General features: G+C 36.4%; 3 protein-coding genes across 3 annotated transcripts; 2 read left to right on the top strand and 1 right to left on the bottom strand.

The window, feature by feature from the left end:
- Positions 1–3,551: 3,551 nt before the first annotated feature.
- On the top strand, positions 3,552–4,180 carry HELRODRAFT_161133 (hypothetical protein; the record flags this gene model as incomplete). Its single annotated transcript, XM_009021091.1, has 2 exons — positions 3,552–3,698; positions 3,944–4,180. The coding sequence occupies 2 exons, from the start codon at positions 3,552–3,554 to the stop codon at positions 4,178–4,180; spliced, it is 384 nt and encodes a 127-aa protein (XP_009019339.1).
- A 508-nt stretch (positions 4,181–4,688) lies between these two features.
- HELRODRAFT_161132 (hypothetical protein) lies at positions 4,689–7,509 on the top strand (the record flags this gene model as incomplete). Its single annotated transcript, XM_009021090.1, has 4 exons — positions 4,689–5,296; positions 5,356–5,605; positions 6,520–6,523; positions 6,689–7,509. 4 exons carry the CDS (start codon positions 4,689–4,691, stop codon positions 7,507–7,509), a joined length of 1,683 nt encoding a protein of 560 aa, XP_009019338.1.
- A 2,233-nt stretch (positions 7,510–9,742) lies between these two features.
- Positions 9,743–12,605, bottom strand: HELRODRAFT_161131 (hypothetical protein; the record flags this gene model as incomplete). Its single annotated transcript, XM_009021089.1, has 3 exons — positions 9,743–9,978; positions 10,435–11,160; positions 11,603–12,605. 3 exons carry the CDS (start codon positions 12,603–12,605, stop codon positions 9,743–9,745), a joined length of 1,965 nt encoding a protein of 654 aa, XP_009019337.1.
- Between the last annotated feature and the right edge of the window lie 1,107 nt (positions 12,606–13,712).

Raw genomic sequence — 13,712 nt, 5'->3', positions numbered from 1 at the left:
TTTCTAATTATAATAATAATAATAATTAATAGCAATAAAAATAATAATGTAATTGTCGTTTTTAAACAATATCATTAAGTCCAATACTGAGATGTTTTAACTTTTTGAAAAACGTTTTGGCATGGGCGTTCGACGATTATTTTTCCATTTAATGGAAAAAGTTATGAAGTGCAAAATATTTTTTTTTTTAATATTTATTTCTACTAAACCAATTTTTTATGCCTACCTTTTTTTGTGGCACCAAAAACATTTTCAAACAAAATGTCAAGCCAATTGGTTCAGTACATTTCTAGACTGCAAAGATCAAACAAGCAAACATATATTCAATAATTTGGTGTTTGTGTGTGTGAGTGTATGAGTGTGTGTGTGTGTGTGCGTGTGTGCATGAGTGTGTGCGTGTGTGTTTTTTAATGTGTGTGTTTAGGTTGTTAACTAATATGTTATCATTACTTCATTTCTTAATTATTTAAAAACTTATTCAGCAATTTTATTTATGCGCAAAATTAGCAGCATACATACTATCAAACAAATTTCTGAAAAAATTCTATTTAAAAAAAATAAACAAATCAAAATGCCGTTAAAAGTTTTGCATGGAACAATAAGTGAATAGTTCGGGACAAATTGATATAGCGCCGAACTTTTAAACATGAAAAGGACGACACTATAAGCAAACCTTTTTTACAATGGCATCGTTCAATTGTGTTACTTCCACAAGAAAATATATAAGTGCAGGTCTGGTTGTTTGTGTTGTTGTTGTTGTTGCTGCTGCTGTTGTTTTTGTTAATGTTGTTGTTGTTATTGTTGCTGCTGCTGCTGTTGTTGTTGTTGTTTTTGCTGTTGTTGTTGTTGTTGTTGTTGTTGTCGATGTTAATGTTTTGTTGTTGCCAAATAGCTGTTGTTGTTTGCTTTAATATTATTACTCATATCATTGTTAATGGTGCCTATAATTGTAATGCAAGATGTTTTCTGCAGTTTTTATTAATAAATAAGCTGTGGTGCTTTTCAGTTCCTTTAGGCAAGTGGGGTTGTTCAATTTTTATATTTTTTGACTCTGTTGCTGCTAATGTTGTTGTTGGTGGTGGTGGTGATGTTGACGATGTTGTTGACCTGATTTAACAGGCCACTGAAAAAATATTTTAAAATAAACTTTCAGAGTATTAAAACAATTTTTGATAGAAATCTCTTCAGAGAATTTTAACTTTTAAACAATCTTTCATTGAAATCTGTTTCATTTTCTATAAGGTGTATTCTTTTTGATGGATAAACTTTCACGCGGGTTTCATTAATTTGATTAAATCTCTTTTTACGGAATAAAATGATAAAAGACTGAAACGGTTGTGGGGTGAGTTTGATAGATGAGCATTTACTTGAAACTGAACGACTCTTTCACGGACCTCTAATTAAATTATTCTTCCAACTTCTGCTCACCATATAAGGCGCATTTAATTTCCATGGTCACAAAGAAATTAAACATGTTTGCTTGATTGTGAATATAATTGCATGGGTTTGTACGTACAACAGCAAAACAGCCAACATATAATACAATAAACATAGCAAATAGAGGGAACATATTGAAACATAATCAACACATGCAAGCACATGTGTGACGCACAGCACATATAAACACAAAAGCATATTTTAGCAAATTGACATAATGGAAGGTACATAAACTTAAATAAACATATCCAGATTGATACAAACACAAATACATGCAAACACTGATATTCAAACTCAGATACACAAACTCAAGTACATACAAAATCAAATATATACAAGCCCGGACGCATACAAACGCAGTTACATACAAACACAGATATATAAAAACACAGACACATATAAACAGAGATACATACATACAAACAAAGATGCATAGAAACCAAGCAAAGAACATGTGCATGATCTTCTAATGACACCTCGTAAACAAATATGGCGCTTGCTTACGAGGAACAAAAATCGAAATGTGTACTCTAAGTCAGAGAAGCTACATGAAGACTCCCGCCAAACAAATACAAAATATAAACCACTATCTATCTTTACATTCGTATAATTAACATGTGTGTGTGTGTGTGTGTGTGCGTGTGTGTGTGCGTGTGTGTATGTGTGTGTGTGTGTGTGTGTGTGTGTGTGTGTGTGTGTGTGTGTGTGTGTGTGTGTGTGTGTGTGTGTACGGTCACGTATCTGTGTTTGAATGAAATTTATTTGTTTATAGAATTTTCCACATTTTCCACTTGAAGTTATTGTTTGGAAATATTTTTCCAACATTTTGATCTCTCCACATTTAGGGACATTTCATTGGTGGGTGTGCTGCGTTTTATTTATATATGTATATGTATGCGTGCTTTTTGTTTTGTTTGCATCTGTGTGTTTGTGTTGGTGAGTTTGTGTTGATGTGTGTGTGTCTCGTGGTATGTTTGTGCCTTCGTGTAAAAGTTTGTGTTGATGCTTAAATGTTTATGCGGTTATGGGTATACGTGTATCTTCATATACATATATGTGCGTGTGTGTTGTATGCGCGTGTGCGTATGTGTACATAGAACACACATAAACACGTTTGCTCAGAATTATTTCACACTGAAACTCTGGAAAGAATAAAACACCTAAAAAATCGAACAGAAAATAAAATTGGTAGGACAGTGTTGTTTATATTTGGCTCGGCTTATAAACTTTGTTTTTACACTTTTACACACACACACACGCATACACACGCACACCACACACACGCATATATACACACACATATGCAAATATTTTACAACAGTCTGTTTAAATGTAGTGTCCATATTGTGCTCAGTTTTGTATGAGATGTTTGCAATTTGTAACATTTTGCAATGTGGAATAAATATGAGCTGAAATGTCAAGTTTTGCAATATTAAATAGTAATTGTCATGTATTATTATTTCATTTACTTTAAATGTAGTATACATCAAATTCACAAGATGTCTTCTCTAGTGACGTTTGTTTATATTCTTACATTCTTGTTACGGATGTGTGAAACAATTCATGCACAGTACATACAGTCCCTGTGTTACTGCGATGTTTGCCTGTTTATTTTTATGTTAATGTTCACACAAATGTTCACTTCTTGATTGTTTTCAGAAACGTTTAAATGTGTGTACGTCACGTCCATTGCATACACGTCAGCGTACATGCTTGACTAGTCATATATGACAAGAAGTCATATATGACATAACATACATAATATAACACTATACAACAGAAAAATAATAATAAGCCCAGGTAAGTATTTATCTGTATGTAACCTCAAACAAATATCAACCAGCACTGAATTACTAAATTATAAAAAATATAAAATTGTATACATACATACATACATACATACATACATACATACATACATACATACATACATACATACATACATACATACATACATACATACATACATACATACATACATACATACATACATACATACATTGCTGGCACCTTCTGCCTTTTTGGCTTCTGCTGCTGCCACGGTGGCCCTCCAGGATCTGATGTTGCCGAGGGATGGGATTTATGTCGATAACCTCAGAATGCAAGTATACGACATGTGGCGCGCCACCAAAGGAGATGTGGTTGCATTCGAAAACCCCTCGCTAAAACACTGGATCGCCCCCTGTCTTAATAGATCAGTTGATCGATGGCTGCAACTGAATGGCTCCACTTTTGACAAGGCTAGAATTATGGCTGTCAAAGTGAGTTGGGCTCCACCTGGTTGAGAGCGCTACCAAACACCTCCTGCGGCACTAGATTGGATGACTCCTGTGTTCGCGTGAGCCTTGGTTTGAGGCTCGGAGCCCAGATCGTCACCGAATACGAATGCGCATGTGGGGCAAGGGTTGATGAACTTGGATACCATAGCCTTTCTTGTCGTCTAGGTCCTGAAAGACAGGCCAGACATACGGCTGTCAACGAATATCTGGTACGATGTTTTCAAAAGGCTGGTATCCCGGTTATAAAAGAACCCATGGGTTTGATAGAAAAAGGAGCCTTTAGGCCTGATGGTTACATTATCACTCCATGGGCTCAGGGACGGTCCCTGGCTTGGGACGTTACCTTACCTCACACTATGGCTGACCGATATATCGGCTACACTTCAGTGGAGGCGGGCACTGCTGCCCTTAAAGTGTCCGATTTCAAAAATGAAAAATACGTTTCATTAAACAATTTAAGCTAAATATTTCAACCCATTTGCATTGAAACGTTCGGACCAACAGATAAGCACACATCATTATTTATTAACGAATTAACAAGAAAAATAGTTAATATAACGGGTGATCCTAACGAAGGCAATTATTTAAAACAAACTCTTTCACTTTTATTACAAAAAATTAATTTTTTTTTGCTTTCTGGATGGAGCTGCTAGATACCTGACTGTGCGAGACCAGGGACATAGATAAAAGTTGAACTCGGAAACGATTGCATGCCTAACCATGGCTTGTTCATCAAAACGGGTTCATACATACATACATACATACATACATACATACATACATACATACATACATACATACATACATACATACATACATACATACATACATACATACATACATACATACATACATACATACATACATACATACGTACGTACATACATACATATATACAAACATACATACATACATACATACATACATACATACATACATACATACATACATACATACATACATGTTTGCAATATGCATTTTCGTACCCGCCCAGATGGGGCACTTATGCGTCATGGGGGAAAAGTTAAGGGTTCTGAGTGTTCCGGCTCTCTCGCCAGGCCTCCGGTGGTGCTAAAACGTATGTCTTTGGGAAATGCTGGTAATCTTTCTATCAAGAAAAATCATGTTGTGCTTGCCCTAAAATGCGACATGGCGGATGAATTTTTTTCTAGATCTGCCAATTTTTGTTTGCATGATCATCTTCCCAAACAGTGCAGACCCAAATTTAGTCAGGTGTTGGCCAAGGTTTTGAAAGAAATTATCAAAAAACCTCTTTCGCCTCCAAGTTGGTATAAGCTGCTGTTTCTGCCCTCAATGGTTCTGAGGAGGAGTCCTCGACGGGGTAAACGTCACAACCCAACAGGTGTTATTACCCAGAGATTGGATGCATTCGGCGGTTGTTCGGTGGAGAGGATGGTGGAATCCTTGGAGCCTGTTGTTAAGTATAGCAAAAAAGTTTCAACCGAAGCTAAAATGATTTCATCCGTTAGATCCAAGATTGAAAAAGGAAACATTCGAAACGCGCTACAGCTATTGTCTACAGCTATACAGTTACAGTGTACAGCGATACAGTTGCACCGGTTACGGAAGAAACCATAGGTTCCCTAAGGGAGAAACATCCAAACGCTCCCTCAAACAGAAAGGAATGTCTACTCAAAGAGGCTTCAAGCTTAACGGTTAATTCACAACAGGTGCTGCACTGTTTAAAGTCTTTTCCTAAGGGAACTTCTGGCGGCAGAGATGGTCTCACGCCTGCACATCTAAGAGACGTTACGTCTTCAAAAGCAGACTCTTCTGATCTAGTGAATTTGATTGCCTCATTTGTCAACCTGATTCTAAGCGGGAACTGTCCGCCAGAGGTGGCTTCTATTTTGTTTGGTGGAAGACTGGTTGCTCTGTTAAAAAAAGATGGGGGTATCAGGCCAATTGTAGTTGGTTGTGTTTGGAGGCGTTTGGCTGCGAAATGTGCCATGCACATCATTAAAGACAGAGTTGTCCCCCTGCTTCAACCTCAGCAGGTGGGCGTTGGTGTTAGCGGTGGCGCAGAGGGAGCGATTCACGCCGCTAGACGTTTTGTTGATAACATGGATAATATTGAATGTTTTTTGAAACTGGATTTTTCCAATGCGTTTAACTCCCTAAGGCGAGATCACTTGCTGCTCACGGTGAAGTCGGTTGTGCCAGAGTTGTACAACTTTTGTTTGTCGGCTTATGATAAGCCATCCATTCTGTTTTTTAGTGGCACAAAGATTTTGTCAGAGGAAGGAGTTCAGCAAGGTGACCCACTGGGTCCATTGCTCTTCTCTCTTGCAATCAATCCTCTGTTGAAGTCTTTGGAATCCAAATTCATTGTCGCCTACTTGGATGACATTTCACTTGGTGGAAAGATTGAAAATGTGCTGAGGGATTTGAATTCAATTGTGGGTCATGAGACTGATTTGGGTTTGAAATTAAACTTTAAAAAATGCGAATTCTTCACAAATCATCCAAACTTAATAGAAAATTCTTTCAAAATTAAACAGTTTCCTAAAAATGACATCGACTTTCTAGGCTCTTTCCTATTTCCTTGCAATAAACGTAATATTTTCTGGGGTGAAAAATTGGAAAAATTTAAATTTATTATGTCTAGACTGAAGGTAGTTTCAAAGCATGATGCCTTGACCTTGCTGTTGCACGCGATGTACTTGCCTCGTTTGACTTTTTTTTAAGAACGTCGTCCAGCCTCGATAATTTGATGCTTCAATGTTTTGATCAAACTCTCCGTGACGGTTTCCAATCGATTTTCAACGTTCCCCTTGACCAGAAAGGTTGGTTACAGGCAACCCTGCCCATCTCGGTTGGTGGCTAAGGTTTAGGTACCGTGGTGGATTTAGCACCTTCTGCCTTCTTGACTTCTGCTGCTGCCACGGTTCCTCTCCAAAATTTGTTGTTGCCCAGGGATAAAATATATTCCGACAATTTCAAAACCCAAGTTTTTGATGGGTTCCGGACCGTCCACGGAGCGGGGATTTGTATCGAAACCCGTTCTCAAAAGGAGTGGAACGCTCCATTTATCAGCAGCTCAGTTGCTAAGCTGCTGGATTTGAACCAATCAAATTTTGATAAAGCCAGGATAATGGCTGTAAAAAGTGAGTTGGGATCATCTTGGTTGAAGGCGGTCCCAAATTCCGCCTGTGGTACCAGGCTGGACGACTCTTGTGTTCGTGTCAGTTTGGGACTGAGACTCGGTTTACCCATTTTAACCGAGTATGTTTGTTTATGTGGGGCCAATGTTGAACCCCTGGGCTACCATGGTCTTTCGGGTCGATTGGGCCCTGGTAGACAGGCTCCACACTCGGCCATGAACGACTTTTTGGTCAGGTGCTTTCAGAGGGCAAACATACCCACAATTAAAGAACCCACGGGTTTTATGGAGGAAGGTAGCCTCAGGCCCGATGGATATACTATTTCACCATGGGCGCAGAAACGATCCCTTGCTTGGGATGTTACGTTCCCTCACACCATGGCTAAAAGGTACATTAATCTTATTTCACAGGAGGCGGGTGCCGCTGCCTTAAGAGCCGCAGACTTTAATAAGTCAAAATATGCGGCTCTTGCAGAAAGCAAAATTTTTCAGCCAGTCTGCATTGAGACCTTTGGTCCAACCGATGCTCAGACTCAGAGTTTTCTGAATGAACTCTGTAGCAGGATTGTAGAAGTATCGGGTGACCCATTAGATAAGAGTTATGAAAGCAATCCTTTTCTATTTTACTTCAAAAATATAATTCTTTCTGTATTTTGGATGGAGCGTTAAAATACCTGTGTGGGAAGCGTTTAACATAGATTAAAGCTGAACCCGGATATGATTATTACTTCCTTATAGTTCTAATCAATTATGGGTTCATACATACATACATACATACATACATACATACATACATACATACATACATACATACATACATACATACATACATACATACATACATACATACATACATACATACATACATACATACATGCATACATGCATACATATGTAATGGAAATTGTTCCATTACATGGTCACGTGGGCTAGTTACTAGCACAAAGCACGTGTGCTTACCTAGGGGAGAGCGCCGTATGGTCACGTGGGTTGGCTACCAGACCAAAGTACAAGCGCTTACCTAGGAGAGAGCACCGTGCAAGTCTATAAATAGCCTGCGCAAATGAGTTAAGCCTCTTTCTTTTCTGCGGCTCTTGTGCCGGAGTCGACATTAGTAAAGTTGGTTATTGTATCGTTGCATTTTCGTTAATTTGGTTTATTCGATTAATTATTTAGTTAGGTTTTAATAAAGGAGGATTAATAATATATCTGTCGTTGCGTTTAGTTAATATCGAACCCGTTACATACATACATACATACATACATATATACATACATACATACATACATACATACATACATACATGCATACATACATGCATACATACATACATACTATTATTATTATTATTATTATTATTATTATAAGAAAACTTGTATAGAACTTTTATAGAACTACCCAAAGTCGCTATCCTACATAACCAAAAAAAAAAAATTTTTTTGTCCATTCAAGTAATCAAACAAAAGCATAAATATTTCGAAAATAAACATAAGTATACATTGTAAAAAAGAACTAAAACAAAACAGATAAATCCTTTAAATTCATATATAGATGCACACATATACTCTCGACCATACCCAATCACTCAAAGTAATGTAACAACCATATAAGAACCAAACAGCAACCATTTTAAACCAAATCATAAATACATTCATCCACACTTTATCCACACCAATCACACACAATTACGCTAAGAAGATGCACGGTAACATATAATTCAGAACAACCAACAGATAAATACCCAGCCACCAGCACAATAATTATAAATCGATTCAAATTATTAGAAACACACGAAACTCACACATCTCATCACATCCAAAACACATTCAACGTAAGCACATCCCATCATAAAACACCCACATACATTACGTACTCGACAACTCAATTATATAATTAAAACGTAAATAAAAATAAAAACAGCATAAAACAAATGAATGTTCCGTTATCGATAAGCTACATTCATAAACAACAAAAGCAACATGCAACATACTATTCACAACTTCAATTAATCTTCAAAACAGGTGTGTTTTCAATTCTCTCCTAAACTGCAACAGTGACATCCCTGGTCGACGAATGACGCATGGAAGACTGTTCCATATTTTCGTACCACATACAGCAAAGTTACGAGACCCAATTTTCAATTTTGACACCCGATCTGTCAAGTAATTCTGATCGTTTGATCTCAAGACAAAATTCTGAGCAGTCATATCTTTGAGTGTAAACATCTCCGTCAGATATCGTGGTGCCAAACCATTTAAACACTTGAACATTAATAAGCAAATTTTAAAAACAATCCTCTTTTCACTTACCAACCAGTGCAAATCCTTAATCAATGGAGTCACGTGATCATACTTTCGTCCACCCATTACGACTTTAGCTGCCCTATTCTGTACAGATTGCAACAGTGCAATTTCATTCGCTGAAACACCATACAGTAGGCTGTTGCAGTAGTCCAAACGTGAGTGGACAAATGAATGAACTAATGCCATCAAAGCGGGCTTGCTGACGAATCTCTTAATGCGCTGCAACTGACGTAGATGAAAACAACATGACTTTACGACACCCCATATATGATCCTGCATGGTCAGATTAGCATCAGGTGTGAAGCCCAGAATTGTGGATGATCTTTCAAATTTAACAATGGCATCATCCATTTCTAATACATCTCGATGTATTTTTGATGTCTACTGCCATGTACCAATTGGTTTTATCTTTGTTCAATTTTATTCCATTTTGTGTCATCCAAATATTTGCTGCAGCCAACGCATCTTTCAGTCCTTCAGCTAAATCATCAAACTTTTCAACAGGAGCACATAACACTAATTGAATATCATCTGCATACGCATAACACTCATTTGCATCGGACGATGGTTGCTTCAATAGCGGTGTAACAATTGCTTTTTAAAAAATCATTGGATAACTTCCAGTTTTCAAACACATATTGATCAAATCCGTCAAGTACGGCAAAAACAGTTCAATGTGTTTTTTGAAAAGACTCGTCGGGATGGGATCTAGCATACATGTTGTCGCAGGGGCTTTTAAAATAACTGCCTTAGCATCATCACTTGAGCACTCCAAAAAATTCGAGAATACTTGATGTTCTTTAACCTTACAACTGAAAGAAGGTACGCCATGCCCTGTTATGGTTTTTTAATGTTTTCAATCTTTTTCCTGAAAAACTCTGCAAATTCACTGGCAGTAATTTTATTGTTTGCTACATCAACCGTGTTAGTTTTTTTGTTACATAAAACCTTGTTTAAAACTCGCCATAACTGTTTAGGGTTGTTAGCGTTAGTGTTAACTAAATTGTTCCAATATTATTCTCTTTTTTTTGCAAAATGCTCTTGTTTCATATTCATTAGGCCAATCCAGTTCTGCCTATTAACCATGCATTTATTTTTCCTGTATTTGCGTTCATACCTTCGACAATCACGTTTAATTCCTCTACAGTCACTATCAAACCATGGTGCAGTTGGAACCATTCTTGTTTCAACAACATGAAGAGGCGCAACAGTATTAGCAATTCTCATCATTTCATTGTTGAAGAGCTCCGCTGCTCTATCTACATCATCGTCATTACAAGCACCACTTACCATTAATCAAGGTAAGAAAATGATTTTCATCCACACGCTTCCATGCCCGTACAGTCTTTTTAACCTTTAACACAGGGGAACAAACTATTGGCAAACAAAATGAAACCAAACTGTGATCAGAAATGACACCACTAGGATATACCTTAACACGAGTAACAGGCATATTTATTACTGGTACCACCAAGTCCAACGTTCCACCATGCATATGTGTAGGTTCTTTTATAACATTTTGCATTGAAAACATGTCAAACACATTCGATAATATCTTGGCATTAACATCATCATTTTTTTCGACATGCACGTTCAAATCACCTAATAATATTACATGATCACTCAATAACATTATGTTCTCCAAGATACTGGTCAATTCTTGAAAAAATGCTTTAGAAACCAACTGCGATCCTGGTCGATAAATGGCAAATAGTACAACATTAACTTTGCCTACTGTCAATATAACCACAATTGCCTCAAATGTTAATAATTCCGGCAAAGCTATCCTTTTGTGTTTAAAGAGATCACGAAAGTAAATGATTAACCCCCCGTGATATGGATCCTCTCTTCGCATACAATCAACAAACCCGAATCCATGGGGCATAGCTATTTTAACCGAAACATCATCTGATGAACCATGCCAGGTTTCTGTTAACACAAGAATATCTAAGTCTTCATGTAATAATTCATAAATAGTATCAGTTTTTGAAATCATTGATCTTATATTTAAGAGACCTAGACGTAATTTTTTCAAATATCCATCATTAATATCATCAGTCCTACCGCTATCAACTCCATCATCACCCCGTCACAGGAAACATTAATTCGACCATCATCAATAAATCTACCATCACGTCTATCATCCTCACCAGGGTCATCATCATCACCACCACCCAATTGATCATTCACCATGTTACTTTCGCTATAGTTAATGACAAAATTCACATTACCAAAATTTCCACTTTTTTTTTATTCATATTCGCCCATTGCCCCTACCGAAAATATTGCATTAACTTTTCTTTTTACATCATTTATCAAATATTTAATGTCATCAAGTTCCTCAAATATTCCATCGATATCGAAAGAGCACATATTCAGTGCAATCTTTTTTTTATTCGAATTATTCTCAAATTTCCAGGTTCGCCCCTCACTCTGTAAACAAAATCCTCTTTATCACCTGCCTCCTTCTCCCTCGCTAAATTTATCAATTCTCTACACTTGATTCTTTGATCTTTTGTCATATCGTGGCCAATACCTATTCCCTTCAGATCATCATCTAAATTTTTCAAATTATTTAGACTTTCCATAATTAAGTTTTTCAAAACCTTTGACTTCAGTCTAACCAACAGCGGCCTGACATTAGCCGATCTCTTGCCCAATCTGTAGTGTCTAACAACATTTGACATATCAAATTTTTCATCTGTTATTGCACTAAGAATGCGCATAATCTTTTCATCATCTTCTTTTTTGCTATCATTAAAACTGAGGTTGTTACTTTCTTTCAATTTAAAAATTATAAAGTAGAACGATCTTTCTTCAACCTCACTATATAATTGAATTGTTTTCTTTGTACTAATGACCTCTTCTTTTAGTGCCTTTATTCCATCATTCATACTCATCACTTCATTATTTACAGTTTCAACTTTCTTTCCAATATCTGAATACGACTTTCTAAGACCATCTTGTAGTGAGTTTATTTTTTTATCCAGAATATCTTCCGTGATTTTTTTATCAAGTATGGTTTTTATCTCCTTTATTTGACCACTAATGACGTTGTTGCAATCTTGTATGTTTTTTATATTTTTCAGTTCATCTTGCAGCATAGTTATTTTGCTTTCTAGTTTTTTCATCGCTAAGTTCAAATCATCATTGTCAAGCGTTTTATTAAACTTTTCCCCCAAATCTTTAATTTGGTTAATAATAACCGCATTGCTTTCATGAATCGTTTTTATATCGCCCCCCATCACGCTTAACTGACTGCCAGGTTTGAAAGCCTCCATCTGTCCACCACAGCCATTACAACACCATATTAAACCGGTACATTGTTGAATATCCTTCATTGTTTGCTCAGAAATAGAAGCGCACTTCCAATGAATCACCAACTCACAAAATTTGCAGTGTAGCATTTCCTTCATTGGTACCGTACCTGCACAGGCTGTGCATTTATTTTTTGAAGCCATATGTTTATTAACAAATCAGTACATACAAATGTAAATTAATGCTAATTGTTAGTGTTTAAGTCTGCCAACTACAACTCAAATCAACAAGGACTTATCCAAAAAAAAAACAACTTTAGTATTAGTTTCTTATATAAATATATTAAACCTAAATAAACAATTAAATCTAAATTAATTAATTCGAAACCATTTAATGAAAAACAAAATATAATAATGCTTCCTCTAATTTTATCCTTTAAACAAATCCAAATTCAACCATATAATATTAAAATTAACGCCAAAATTCAAGAAAAACTCAGGGAAATCCAATTGCGTCCATTCACTATCAACCAGAATGTATGTATACTATATTAATCACACATCATTAACAATAATCAACAACACTTCAATATTTTTTAAAAAGATTTGCAAAATGATAAGTGGCAGGTCCGGCGACAGCAGAGAGCTATTTTTCGCCATGAATCATATTTCTTGTTTGTTGCAAAGGTTTTTGCGCGTCTGTGTTACCGAAAATGTTCAATTAAACGCCGACGTGAGCGAATAACGAGATATCAAATGTTAACCGATTTTATTCAGATGTTTGACTGTTTAGTGTCACTCATCGCTGATTTGGTTTTAACATACATACATACATACATACATACATACAAAGTTATAAAACAAAGTTGCCAAAATATGAATTGAGGTCTGTTGAATGAAATTTTTTGGGTGTGCCAAAGACAAACCTCAAGATTGGATCTCGAAGCTTTGCCGTGGTCGGACCCCGATTGTGGAATAGCCTTCCGAACACTTCGCGCAGTGGGGATTTTGCTCTAAGTCAATTTGGTTGAAGTTCCCAACTAAACGAGTTTATCGTTGTTGTTGTTTGTTGTTGTTGATTAATATTGCTAATATTTTGTTAGACTGCTGTTGTTGTTGTTACTAACAATTGCTATTATTTGTTTTTGTTTGCTTGTTTGTTTGTTTTTTGTTTGTTTGTTTGTTTATTTATGTTGTGAACATTTATTGTGACGAATATTAACAATAGCGTTATTAATGAGGGGGCTGATAACGCTGTCCCGTTGTTTATTATGACCATTCTTTACATTTATCTTAACGTTACATTTGATT

Source organism: Helobdella robusta (assembly GCF_000326865.2).
Source record: "Helobdella robusta unplaced genomic scaffold HELROscaffold_3, whole genome shotgun sequence".
Classification (NCBI taxonomy): Eukaryota; Metazoa; Annelida; class Clitellata; order Rhynchobdellida; family Glossiphoniidae; genus Helobdella; species Helobdella robusta.
This window is presented reverse-complemented; position numbering and strand designations above follow the sequence as displayed.